Source organism: Carassius gibelio, chromosome B7, assembly GCF_023724105.1.
Source record: "Carassius gibelio isolate Cgi1373 ecotype wild population from Czech Republic chromosome B7, carGib1.2-hapl.c, whole genome shotgun sequence".
NCBI classification, from domain to species: domain Eukaryota; kingdom Metazoa; phylum Chordata; class Actinopteri; order Cypriniformes; family Cyprinidae; genus Carassius; species Carassius gibelio.
The window spans coordinates 35614408-35629021 of NC_068402.1; the positions used below are offsets into that span (position 1 = coordinate 35614408).

A 14614-nucleotide genomic window follows, 5' to 3' on the forward strand; every position below is an offset into this window, starting at 1 on the left:
GGCTCTTGGCTCTCGTGATAACCTTTGATCGCTCGTTTATTGCAACTTGACCTCCGGTTTAGTAAAATAATTTACCGTCATTTCGTCTCATAGGACTATAAAGGAGGTATAAAAATATTAACATTTAGAAAGCACGACGTATCACTGACATGTGTGCTGATGTTGCTAAGCAACGTAATCTGGTATATTGTTATCTTACAATATAAACATCGAATTCTTTAACTCAGTAGTTAAACATTAAAAATCTTTCTTCTTATTATTTTTTATGTGTAAGTGTTTGGTCAGATTAACAATTAACCCTCAGATTAAGAGGACACGCTCTCATTTACTTTCTCAAATACCTTTTTGACAATAATTGTCTCTCTGTGACAATTATTATCACGGGGATGGTGTTCATGCTTACAACTATTTAACTGCTGTTATGTTTGTTTTATGGCAAACTTTGAATTCTAAATGTCTCTGTAAAGATATTAGACTTAAAATAGACCTATTTTAATGTTTTTTTTTTTTTCTCAGGCAATTTAGGCTATATATAGCTGTTAAAGCTGTCATACCTGCTGAAAAAACAGCATATGCTGGCTAGGTATGTTTTGACACTGGGATGCTGGTCCTTTGCTGGTTTATGCTGGTCCTTTGCTGGTTTATGATGGTCCATTGCTGGTTTATGCTGGTTTATGCTGGTCCTTTTGCTGGTTTATGCTGGTCCATTGCTGGTTTATGATGGTTCATTGCTGGTTTATGCTGGTCAATTGCGGATTTATGATGGTTCATTGCTGGTTTATGCTGGTGCTTGCTGGTTTATGCTGGCATTTGCTGGTTTATGCTGGTCCATTGGTGGTTTATGCTGGCACTTGCTGGTTTATGCTGGTCCATTGCTGGTTTATGCTGGTGCTTGCTGTTATATGCTGGTCCTTTTGCTGGATTATGCTGGTCCTTTGCTGGTTTATGATGGTCCATTGCTGGTTTATGCTGGTCCACTGCTGGTTTATGCTGGCCCTTGCTGGTTTATGCTGGTCCATTGCTGGTTTATGCTGGTGCTTGCTGTTTTATGCTGGTCCTTTTGCTGGTTTATGCTGGTCCTTTGCTGGTTTATGATGGTCCATTGCTGGTTTATGCTGTTGCTTGCTGGTTTATGCTGGCACTTGCTGGTTTATGATGGTCCATTGCTGGTTTATGCTGGCACTTGCTGGTTTATGCTGGTGCTTGCTGGTTTATGCTGGCACTTGGTGGTTTATGCTGGTCCTTTGCTGGTTTATGATGGTCCATTGTGGGTTCATGATGGTTCATTGCTGGTTTATGATGGTGCTTGCTGGTTTATGCAGGCACTTGGTGGTTTATGCTGGTCCATTGCTGGTTTATGCTGTGCTTGCTGGTTTATGCTGGCACTTGCTGGTTTATGCTGGTGCTTGCTGGTTTATGCTGGTCCATTGCTGGTTTATGCTGGCACTTGCTGGTTTATGCTGGTCCATTGCTGGTTTATGCTGGTGCTTGCTGTTTTATGCTGGTCCTTTTGCTGGTTTATGCTGGTCCTTTGCTGGTTTATGATGGTCCATTGCTGGTTCATGCTGGTCCACTGCTGGTTTATGCTCGCACTTGCTGGTTTATGATGGTCCATTGCTGGTTTATGCTGGTGCTTGCTGGTTTATGCTGGCACTTGCTGGTTTATGCTGGTCCATTGCTGGTTTATGCTGGCACTTGCTGGTTTATGCTGGTTTATGCTGGCACTTGCTGGTTTACGCTGGTCCATTGCTGGTTTATGCTGGTCCATTGCTGGTTTATGCTGGTGCTTGCTGTTTTATGCTGGTCCTTTTGCTGGTTTATGCTGGTAATGGCCTGGCAAAGGACCAGCCTAAACCAGCAAAAGGACCAGCATAAAATAGCAAGTGCCAGCATAAACCAGCACATGACCAGAATAAACCAGCAAAAGGACCAGAAAAGGCCCAGCATAAACCACTAAAAGGACCAGCATAAACCAGCAAAGGACCAGCAAAAAGACCAGCATAAACGAGCACAAGAGCAGCATAAACCAGCAAAGGACCAGCATAAACCAGCAAAAGGACCAGCATAAACCAGCACATGACCAGCAAAGGACTGGCATAAACCAGCACCAAAACATACCTCACCAGCATATGCTGTTTTTTTCAGCAGGGGGATGGGCAGTATTACTATTTTGTATTGAAATACCTTTAAAAAGAAACAATGCATTTAAATTGGTGCTGCCAAATGATTAATCACGATTAATCACATCCAAAGTAAAAGTTTTTGCTTACATAATGTGTGTGTACTTTGTGTATTTATTATGTCTATAAACACACACATGCATGTATATATGTTTATATATTTAATGTATTTATATGACATAATTTCTAAGAATATAAATATATACACTTAAATACATGTTAATATTCTCAAAGCATATGCTGTGTGTCTATATATACATAATAAATACTCACACAAATATTATAATCGTGATTAATCAAAAATAATTGTAATACATTTAATCTTAGTATTTTAGTATTTTTTAAATACTTTATTCCAATCAACCTCTTTTTTAGACTGCTGATTCCCTGCAGGGATATACTTGTATTTGAAAACCTATTTTATATTTAAATACATTTAATCTTAGAATTTTTGTATACTTGTTGATGCAGAAATGAGCCGTCTAATAAAGAGGTAGATTGGAATAAAATATTGTATGTATTTTGAAAATACAAAATATACTAAGACAAAATGTATTTAAATACAAAATAGTATTTGCTGTGTTTGCAGCTGCAGAGCTAATGAGCCTGCTTGCTTTTTTATTAATATAAAGTCAAATACACATCTGATTAAACAATAAGCTCACATTAATTAGCTGCTCTAATTCTTTATATAAGAACATTTTATTATTGAACAATATTGTTCAATGTTAATCGAAATATGCAATGTTTTATAATAAAATTTACTTATATAGAAAATTAGAGCAGCTAATTAATGTGAGCTTATTGTTTTATCAGATATGTATTTGACTTTAGAAGGCTATCTTCTTGTAGAATGTAATGCAGTATATAATGTGATAATAATGTTGCAATTAATAGTTCGTTTAATAGTTTATTTGCTTAGTTAATAATTAATGCTTTGCCAAATCATGTAAAAGGTTGTATTTAAATTGTTGACAAATAGCAACCAATCCCACTAGACTTAATTTTAATTTTTTTTTTATATAAATTAGATAATTATCTTATGATTAACATTTTGAAATGAACAAATAAACACTGCTTTCCTCTGATTTAATACAAATCTAGTAGGTCATTAGTGTTTCATAGAAGGGAGTTAATCACCAAAATTTAATTCTGCATAAATAAATGTATTTTTGTTCATGTATAACCAATTTGCTGAATTTGCATGAATGGATTTGGAGCTGTATAATATATTTAAATAATATTAATTATTACACCATTGTCATATTTATTTTCACAGTTACAATTGTTTTGATCATTTACTTCACAAAAATGTCCAGTGGAGGGCGTAATATTATTATTTAGTGGTATTATTATTATTATTGTTGTTATTATTTAGAGGTGTTCTACTTCCTGTTGTTTTCTAAAATTGATCAAAAATGAAATAAGCAATTCAATTCACCACTAATTTTACACGGGGATAAAAGAGAGTTTATCGTTCATATGTTCTAAATAAAACGTAATGCGAACGAATGAAATGCAACTGCTAACTATATTTATGCTCTATGATAGATAGATAGATAGATAGATAGATAGATAGATAGATAGATAGATAGATAGATAGATAGATAGATAGATAGATAGATAGATAGATAGATAGAACTTGAAATAAAAACTAACAAACAGCTTTACTGACCACGTGATGACGTAATTACGTCATGGCGCACACGAATAACTGATTTTTTTTTTTTTTTTTACAACCGGCGATTTAAAGCGAACCTTTCGAAAGAACCGATTCGCGTTGACGAGTCAGTTTCCACACAAGCAACATGACTCGAAACCCTTTAAAGGCCGTGGCTTGTTTTAACGATATCGAGGTCCACCAATCAGCGTGGAGACAAGAACCTTCTGTGCGGACCACAACCCAATCAGCTGAGTGGAAGGCGGGGCTTACGGTGCGGAGAATCAGTCCGCTCGCACACTAGAAGGAAGTGCAGCTGTATTTATTTTGATGCACACGAGTCTTCATCTCTTCTGGTAAAATAACGTAATCCCCGACATCAGCACAGAGGGCTTTCACCCGGTTGTATGCATCTTTCCGGTAACGTTACATTTATAGCGGCAGAGGCTGTTTTCACCGGAGCAGCGAGGGTTAAGGTGGGCCTTGCCCGGATATCTGTCTGACGAGCGAACCGAGACCGATCCGGTACCCGCCTCGAGATAACCAGCACACTCAGTCCTCCGGAGAGCACACTCAGAGCCCGTCAGGACCATCACATTCTTGCCAGATGGGTGAGTATCGCGAAACATGACGACTTGCAGATATCTGCTGAAGAATATGAACTCCTCATGATCAGTAATTAATCTTAAACACACAAATGATTAATGCACGCTAGTGAGTGTGAGAGTCAATGGCTCAGACAGTAACAGAGCGTGTTCACATTATAGATAGAGCCCATCCTTCAGAGACAGGCTGTGATGGATTATTAACACATGCACAACAGGACCACACATGCTCATCTTTCATATCTGAGCTACTTATATTAATCTGGCTCCGTGAGATGATCACCAGTGCTTGAAGACAATGAGTATTTAGATATGGGATTAATAAACACGTCTCATATTTCATAGACATCCCCAGCGCATCCCAGTCTTGTGTTGATTGACAGCCTGTGATGCAATACTTGACACAAATATGTGAAGTAGACACCTGGAGATCAGTGCATGTGTGGTGAACATCCTTGTCAAACCGATTCACATGAATTTGAACAATCTGGATCATGAAACAGTTAGATGGTGAGTCGGCAGAAAAGCAGGTCACATATGAGCAGACATTTGCTCCAGCAGTAGGCACAAGTAACGTTATTTGACATAAAATCAGAAATATGTTCTTATTAGTGCTGACAAACGATTAATCACGATTAATTGCATCCCAAATAAACATTTTGTTTACATAATATATGTGTGTAAATTTATTATGTCTATATATAATATATATATACACACACAAGCACATATAGAAGACAAATATTTTATTTATATATTAAATGTATTTATCTGTTATATAATTAATATAAATATATGCATTTCAATGTTTTCAAAATATATATTATATGGGTGTGTATTATTTTACATATACATAATAAATATACACAATATAAATATAACACACACACACACACATATATATTATGTAAACAAAAACATTTATTTTGTGATTAATCGTTTGACAGCACTAGTTCTTATTAACTGATGCTATCATTTATATTATTATTAATATCATATGTACTCTGTTACGTGTGTCATCTGTGCAAGTTTTAGGGCTTAAACACATTATTTTATTTTATTTCTTTAAAGGGATAGTTCAACCAGAAATGTACTCTCATGCTATTACTGTAATGTTAATTTGACTTCCATTTAACAAAATGCTGACAATATTTTCAAAAAAATCTCACTTGATATGAAACCGACATTGCAACTACCGTAGTATGATGTTTTACTGAGTGAAACAGCTAAAGAAATCTTAAAGCTTTTGTTTCCATTACAGATTACAAAGTAAAACTATTTTTAAAAAAATGCATGAATGAATAATTCACAAAATGATCAGTAACATGCTTGAAGAAAATAAATAGAATCAGTTCTGATTTCATGCCGAGTTGAAAATAGAGCTGAAAAAAAGTGAGATTGGTCAGTTGACCTGTACACATTTCTTTCTTCTGTTAAACAATGAAGAACATTATTTTGAAGAACGTTGATAACTGAACAGTTGCTGGCATCCATTGACTTCCATAGTATTTTTTATTTCACATACTATAGATGTCAATGGGTACCAGCAATTGTTCAGCCACCAGCATTCTTCGAATCATCTTCTTTTGTGTTTAACGCGTTTGAAACTACATGAGGGCGAGTAAATGATAACAAAATTATTATTTGTGTATGTGCTATCCCTCTATTTAATTCAAATGTGTGCATTTCGAAAATATTGCGCAACAAAATTAAGATAATTAATTTTATTTGCATACTATTTTGCCGGAGTTTGGTATAATTGCAACTTATTAATTCACACCAAAAGCATGCTTGATTGTGTTACCTCCAACTGCAGTGTTTTTATTATTTTAACAAATGAAAACTTTTATGTAATTTTAGCGTTTTTGATCAATTTGTCTTTCAAATTCACTTTTTTGGTATCCAAACGAACACAAAGAAGACACAATCATTTTGTGTAGAAAATTGCACCATATATTTGTTTATTTATTTTTTGCAGAAAACACTGATTTTATTTTCATTTGAACTTGGAGCTGGTTTAATTAGTATGTTTGTATACTATAGTAGTTATGCTTTATGCAGGAGTATGATGTAGTTAATTTGCATCTGAAAGTTTTAGGGAATTTGTGCTTTTATTTCTTTTTTCTTGATTAAATATAAAGTAGACGGGTGATTTGATGATAGATCTGACTCATGGTCTCTGTTGGCCTTTATCTCGACGTGATTTGTTGGAGTCTGTTAATGGAACGAAGGCTTCACTGGCTTTAAACATCCCCAGAGTGACAACTATATTCAAGAATCACCATTCACACTTTAATTGGCTTATGGTTGAGCTCTTCTACCTTAGTAAAGAGCTTCCAATCATGACAGATGTTTCTGTGAATCAGACAGTAGAGCATGGCATCTGCGACACCAAGGTCATGGGTCGAGTTCCCAGATAATGCATGAAACTTTTTTATTAAAGCGTCAGCAAAATGAGTGTATTATGATGAGTTCTGGGACCCGAGATCTGGACTCGACCCTGTTGACCTCAGTGCTCACTGTCAACCCTTGAAGTCTTAATGAAGTTCAGAGACATACAGACTGTAAGACAAACTTTCTTATTAGTAATTCTAATATTGGTATGTTTAGTTATCAAATTAACCCTGTCCCTGTAAAGGATGAAGTAACTCTGAAAAAAATCCCATTAAAAAAAAAGTTACCGTTTATTCGACCTATTATATACAAAACACTGAAAAAAATCTAGTCTAATCCAATCTATTATTTTTCATATGTTGCATATCATATTTGATACATAAAAGTATTATGGCTCATATATATATATATATACATACATACATACATATACATATATATAGCATAAGACAATATAGAGGTCATACTTGAGGACGAAGATATATATATAATTTTTTTTTTTTTTTTTTTAGAGGCCCACACTGAGCTAAAATATATCTAAAATAAGATGCCGTTTTCTATATTAATATGAAATCATGATAGCTTGTTGAGTAAATCAAATGCATGTAAATATAATGCATTATTATATTATTATTATTTATATTATATTTCCCAATAAATGTCTTACTAATGAATGAATGAGGGATTTATTTTAGGAATTTATTTAATAAAAAATGTATTAAGGGGATAATATATAAAGTTATATAATCAAAGCTCTCCAAAGCTCTACCTTTTTTTTTCATTTATGTCATTACTTGCTTCCATAATGATAATCTTAAAATAAAAAATTTATTAAGGGGATAATAAAATGCTTACGTTATATAATCAAAGCTCTCTAAACCTCTAACTTTTTTTATTATGTCATTAGTTGCTTCTGTAAATGGTAATCTTGAAATATTACTTTGAAAAATAGAAGTTAATCTTAAAATTACTTTATGAAAATCAATAAAGATTTCACAGAGTGATACTAAAAGGCCTTTGATTTGCAAAAAAGTCTAAACTATCAATCAGACAGAGGTAGATGTAGCATGCAGGAGATTGTCTACAGCAGTTTATTGATGTGGGCTCCTTGAGAACGCCGTGCTTTATAGAAATAGGTGATTTGTCGTTTTATGATTTTGTGCAGTTGTAAACCACTGAAGAGATAAAGCTGTCCATTGTTTCTGGTCCATCAGCAGATAACCTGAGCGAAGCCCTGAAGACGCTGAAGCTCTCGTCGGCGGACAGTGTCGAGGGCTGCTTGGACTGCCTGCTCAAAGCTTTGGCCCAAAATAGTAAGTCTGCATGTCTTTTATATAGCTGTTCATTTTCCTCGTTCCTCACAGCATCAGCTGAAATGAAGAATGATTGAAAAGGGCAGGAGCCTTGACTTAAGGACAGCGTAGGCCTCTTATATTCAGATTAATGTGGGACTGAACTAAATCCATTTTGATGAAAAAACCTTGCAGCTATTTTTTATTCTGCTGTGTCATATTGGCAAGAAAAAAGTAGCCAACTGAAAACCTGATTAAAAGTAAATGGAAAGCTAGAAATAGATTTTGATTATGGCTGTCAGAAGAGTGAAAGATGTCAAATTTACCATCATAACCTCAGACAATGTGTTGAAACACTCTTGCAGCTGTTTAAAAAGGTGACTGTAATTTATTGCCAAGGTACTATCATATAATCTAGTGATGTTCCTCGCTCTGTTTTCAGATGTGGAGACCAGTGCAAAGATCCAGGAGATGGGTGTTCTTGCCATGATGCCTGCTCTTCTGTCTGCGCAGAACTCATGCACACCTAAAGTAGCCAACATCATTGCAGAGGTGGCCAAAAATGGTAAGTGCTCCTGGATCGCCAGTTGTTGCTTGCTACATCATTTTTGCCGTACAGACACCTAGTGGTGTGGATGCAACTTCATGCAGAAGTTCACAGTGGCTTAAACCAGCCTATTCTGACAAGGAGATCCTCATGTTTACAACACAATCATAGGCAGAGTGTGTGTTGGCTGCGGGCAAAAATGCCACTTAATTGGACAAAAATGGCCCTGTATAAAACAAATCTAATCTATTATGTCTGTTGCTAAATGGTAGAAAAACAAACAAACACATTTAAAATAGTAATCAAAACTACAGGGCTATTCAGTTGGCAGCCCGAGGGAAGAGTACACGCAGGTTGCACATATGCCTAATTTGCACAAACGAGTTTGTTCACAAGGTGGCAACGCTGGTGGGCTATCGTTTCACAACCGAAAAATGGCAGCGTTATCGGTAGGGCTGGGCAATTTTTCTAATTTTATAGATTAATTCAAATTTTATGTTTTGCCACTATTTAATTTTTTTGAAATCGAGGGGTCACGAGTTTGAATAGAAATATTACCAGATGTTAGAATTAGACACTGACAATATGCCGTTGATAACAGTTAATAGAGAAGAACAATCAGTCGCATGTCAGCATACGAGATTAACCAATCGTGTGTGACGCGCTCATATCGCTAGTTGCCATTCACCCAGAATGCACTCCCTTGTCGTCAAAGATGTGACATGGGCCGTGGAATAATAAAAAAAAATGCAAGAAGATGGGAGTGAACTTTTAACTTAAGGGGCATTATTTTAGAGTGCAGTTTAAGGCATGAGATGCCGCAAGAGACGCGAACGCAACAGTCAAGCGCATCCATGTTTATGTTTAATAACCACTACTGCATGTCTTATATATCAAGTTTGCATCATGGTGACAGGCTGAAAGAATTTTCTTTAACTAGAGGGTTAATAAAGAAAAAGTCATTTGAATCATGTTGTAGTTACATTTCTAATATGACTAGTTAAAAATAGCTAGAAATCTAGATTTTTTTTTTGCCAAATCGCCTAGCCCTAGTTATCAGTCATAACTTCTGGAGAGAAATAGCGCAGACACTTGACTAAGATGATTGTCAAATGGAGTATAGTTTGAAAGTCTGCGCGTTCGGCCCGAATCAGACAGCGTGCCAGAAGCATGTCAACATTTTTATCATATTAAATGTTTAAAATAATGGCTTTCAATAATACTGCTATAATTAATGGATAAAATTGAGGGGGAATTCATGGAATAGTGACATCATTAGCATTATTGATATCATGGTACAGGTCTTAATAAATAGGTAACTTGGTAAAAAAAAAAAAACTAAATAATACAAATATTTAAAATATACCATATTTGTTGATTCTACATTAATTTGGAGGTTCAGTGTGAAATTGACAATATAAATATATTAGTATGAGATTAATCACGATAAATTACAAAAAATTGCGATTAGTTAATTTTTTGTATGGATTGGCAGACAGCACTAATGTTAAACTTTTATACAGTATATGTTTGTGTTGGTAATGTTATTTAATCTTACTGCAGAATTTTTACATTTTTTAGTTTTATAGGCCCCCGAGGAAGAGATTGGGACGGCCCCCACCCCTTTGTTCCCCTTCAAATGTTGAATTCTATTATCCAGCCCTCCAATAAAGCTAATTATAAAGCCCTGCTATAATATTACCCCAATGATGATAAAATAACACTGGGCCAATGTTATGCCATTTATTTAGTCTACTGATATAACTAAAATATACATTGTGCATGTTCAAAAATGACTGTTCAGTTCTTTAGTGATATTTTTTTGTAATGAAAGGGAAAAAAACCCTGATGGTATAATAATATAATCAATGTCTTAATTTTTGTGAGTTTAGAGCCTCAATATACTGCCTTCATTTCACTAGCCTTAGTACAGCTCTATATTATCACTCCTAATAGAAACCTGCTTTGAAATGATAAATAAACCTGAAATGATCGCCACTCAGGTCTGTTTGTTTGTTTCTGCTATATTCTCTGCTGCTTCTCCCTCAGTTTCACTGATGCTGCAGTCAAGTCTGTGGCTTTTCATGCATGTCTTTATTAAAATTAAGCTATAAGATCAGCCCAGTGGAACCAGTCGATCTCAAAACAGACAAACAGATTAAAATTGAGTTGACTCATAAACACACCGCACTATGTGTGATGCAGTCCTCAGATAGGCAGTGCTATATGAGAAAATGAATATTTATAACCGCAGTAAGCACTTTTAATTTACTACTCTTGATAAAATTTAATTTCTCTGCATTTAACAATTGTTTCGAAAGTGTCAATTATTGCTTTAATTTATAAATTAAATGGCAAAACAATTAAATAATATGTGAATGTATGCTGTACAGTAAATGATTTTTAAATATAAATGCGTTATTAATATTAAATATTAATATTCATTGCATGTAGGTTTTCTCTTAAAAAAAAATGCATTACAACGTGATACACAACACAACCCTTGTTAAGGGCCGTACTGTTTCCGTCACATGCTTGAGGTATTCGGCCAATCACAATGCACTGTAGAGCTGGCCAATCAGAGCACACCTTGCTTTTCAGACCGATGAGATTTGTAAAAATCTATGCACTTCAGAGGGCGGGACATAAGGAGAAACAATGTGGTAAATAATGTTTTTTTTGTTGTTGTTTTTTACCTTAAACCACATAAACACATTTCATTAAACCAAATAATGTTATTTTCAGCAACGACATATGACACCTTTATCAGGGTTGAATAACAGCTTGGCACACTAAACTAGAATACAGGAGAGCTTTCTCTGTGGAGCTGAGAATCTGTTTTTCCTTTTTGCTTTGTAGATGTGATTTCATTCAGTTTTTGAACTCTGTTTCACAGAAACATTCATTCGCCATCAGATAAGTTACCTTGCTTATGCAACAGCAAATCGGCAATTACATTTATTGTGTGAACACTTCAGCACAGCATGTAATTCTGTGTTTTTGATCAGCTTAATTATTCTCTCTGATCACTAGTACTAAATCTTTAGAATATATATATTTTTTATTAGCCTGGTTTACATTATGCAGGCTCAACCTGCAGTCCTGCAAAGTCATTGTGCTTCTTCACCTTAAGCTTTTAGTCTAATTACACAAGTGTTTCTTTAAAGCGCACTTCAGACAGATAGAGATGGGGTTTGGAAGTGTATGGAGAATGCCTGAGATAAAAAGGTTAAAATAATGTATGGGCTTTTAGCAGTTTGCTAGGTAGCTAATGACAGTGGCCTGCTGGTGTGCCAGATCTCTGGCAGCTTCTGCTGGCATTCAGCTGTCAGCGTCCCTCGGGGAACCTCTGCGTTTCATCTGCAATGTCTCCAGCACTTTCTAACAGGAGCAGGATACATAGGATTTAAGCGATGCATTTGCTACAGTACAGTTTACTGAGCTGTTACTTTGGTGCATTGATTAGGGTAATTCCTTAGCACCAGTGTTGTTGTTGTTAACTAAAACTATTAATAATGGTTGAATAAATCAATAAATAAAATTTAATTTTAAGTGTATTAATTGAATTAAAGCTGAAATAAATTCTATAAATTAGGTGAAAAACTTGAACTTGTGCACTAAACTTTCCATGAGAAGCCATTATTTACATAATTTTCCTGGAATTTCAAACATTTCAACATTTCTAAATATTTAATTGTTTTGGTTAGTTAATTTTTTTTTTTTTTTAAATGTGACTGATGCTGCTTGTCAGTCTTGTTAATGTTGATTAAAATGAAATTGTTTATTTATTTTTGCTAATTCAAATTAATCTGAAAAAAAAAATTCAACCGATTCAAACAAAATAAATGTTGCATTGGCAGCTAACTGAAACAAAATACATTTCAATTGACATACTAAAATGTATTAAATAAAAACAAAGTAAAACTAAACAGAAATATTTAAAAGCTAATAAAAATGAAAAATGCACAAAACAAAATTATTGTAACTTAATAAAAAAATAAAAAAACTGAAAATATACAAATAAAAACGAATTAAAAATATTAGGATATCAAAATAGTAATAAACAAAATGATACAGTGTACTAAATGATTATTACATTTATATATGTAATAATATAATTTTGCCAGTATTATCGGCCGATATGAGCCTTTCGCCGATATATCGGCGAATATGCTGCCAATATGAACCTTTTCTTTTTTACATAACATATAATTCAGATTAAATGCTTGAAATGGTGTAATAACTTAGTTTGTCCATCAGTCTCCATTGTTTGCTACTGATGATCTAGATGAAATGCTGTGAAAGCTTAAAGGCATATTGCATGTTAAAAAAATTCTAAATAATATATAACATTGTATGAAAAATACCATATGAACAGTTAACGCAGTATTTGAAAATGTTTTACAAGACGTGAGGCCACAAATTTAGAAGAAAAAGTGACTGTTTCCTTGACAGTTCTCAAAAACCGCTCATATTGCTTCACGAGAGGGAGTCTTGTGCTGCATTCTGTTTTGAGTGGGCGAGAGTCAGTGTTATCTGTATTTATTTTTATTTCACACACAAGTGTATTTTAAACCATTCCAGAGAGAAAAGACAAAAGGGTACTTTGTTACACGCGCGCAGTTCGCCAGGCGCACAGCCGCACACACGTGTTTCAGATGCTGGGCGAACATCGAAATGAATTATTTTACATACATATTGTGTTGTATTTATCTATGCTTGTTTTATATATCTAATTTGTGTATTTGTTCTTATTTGTTCTCTTGTCTCTTTAATTATGTTTAAACTTTCTTCTAGTAGTATTTGCTGTGGTACCATAGAAGTAGTAATAATGGTATCATAGAAGTAATAAATGGATAGCAATTTAAAATTCAAAAAATTTTTTCTTGCTGATCTGAAAAATGATCCGAACTGTGGATCAAAAACTGTAATGTGATTCGAACCGTGAGATTTGTAATCTGTGTAATCTGCAACCTGTCACATCTAAGTAACCTGGTAAATTATCAACACATTTTTTAGTCAGTCAGTGTTTATCTAATAAAGTTTTATTGCGCTGAAAGGGTTGTTTCTCTGCAGAATTCATGAGGAGCCCGTGTGTGGAGGCAGGCCTCATTCCTCCACTGGTTCAGCTGCTAAACTCCAAGGACCAGGAGATACTGCTCCAGACGGGACGAGCCCTCGGCAACATCTGCTACGACAGCCGTAAGTGCCCATTATCATCACCCCCTCAGCTGCATCTACTGTGAGATCTGTCCGAGTGTCTGGGATGATCTGGAGGGGAGCTGCTGCTACAGTTGTCTGAATGAGTGACATGAGGCGGGCAGAGCAGCTGATAGTTGAGCACTTTTTCATTTCACACATGGTTTCCAAAGGTAATTGTACAAGAGCTTATACCATTGCTGAATTATTGATTCTGATTGGTTGATGATGTCCCAATAGTGTTGTGTGATATGCTCAATTGTCATATCGACCTGTCGTCAGCCTGCGATATCACTGATACACAATATTATCGTGCTAATTAGTTTCGTAGCCAGAAAGTGAACCATATCCAGTGTAAGGCAAGGCTCAAAGCAGCCTAATTTTTTTAATATGTGACCCTGGACCACATAACCATTCTTAAGTGTCAATTTAAATAAGTTTTCCATTGATGTATGGTTTGTTAGAATCAGACAATATTTGGCCGAGATACAACTATTTGAAAATCTGGAATCTGAGGGTGCAAGAAAATCTAAATATTGAGAAAATCACCTTTAAAGTTGTCCAAATTAATTGTTAGCAATGTATATTACTAATCATAAATCATGTTTATCGTAAAAAAAATCACAAAATATCTTCATGGAACATGATATTTACTGAATATCCTAATGATTTTTGGCATAAAAGAAAAATCTATAATTTTGTCCCATAAAATTATTTTTTGGCTATTGCTACCAATA

The 14614-nt window shown here is 34.8% G+C and overlaps 1 protein-coding gene across 3 annotated transcripts in view; it reads left to right on the top strand.

The window, feature by feature from the left end:
- Positions 1 to 4085: 4085 nt before the first annotated feature.
- LOC127961763 (rap1 GTPase-GDP dissociation stimulator 1-like) overlaps positions 4086 to 14614 on the top strand; it is a 36192-nt gene continuing 25663 nt past the window's right edge. For 2 of the 3 annotated variants that reach the window (XM_052561007.1, XM_052561009.1), the window contains exons 1-4: positions 4087 to 4451; positions 8054 to 8152; positions 8574 to 8696; positions 13755 to 13880. In XM_052561007.1, coding sequence (XP_052416967.1) covers positions 4448 to 4451; positions 8054 to 8152; positions 8574 to 8696; positions 13755 to 13880 — 352 coding nt within the window. In that variant the 5' untranslated portion in view covers positions 4087 to 4447. Of the gene's footprint in view, positions 4452 to 8053; positions 8153 to 8573; positions 8697 to 13754; positions 13881 to 14614 lie in introns of all 3 variants that reach the window. The other variant, XM_052561008.1, reaches the window with a different exon arrangement.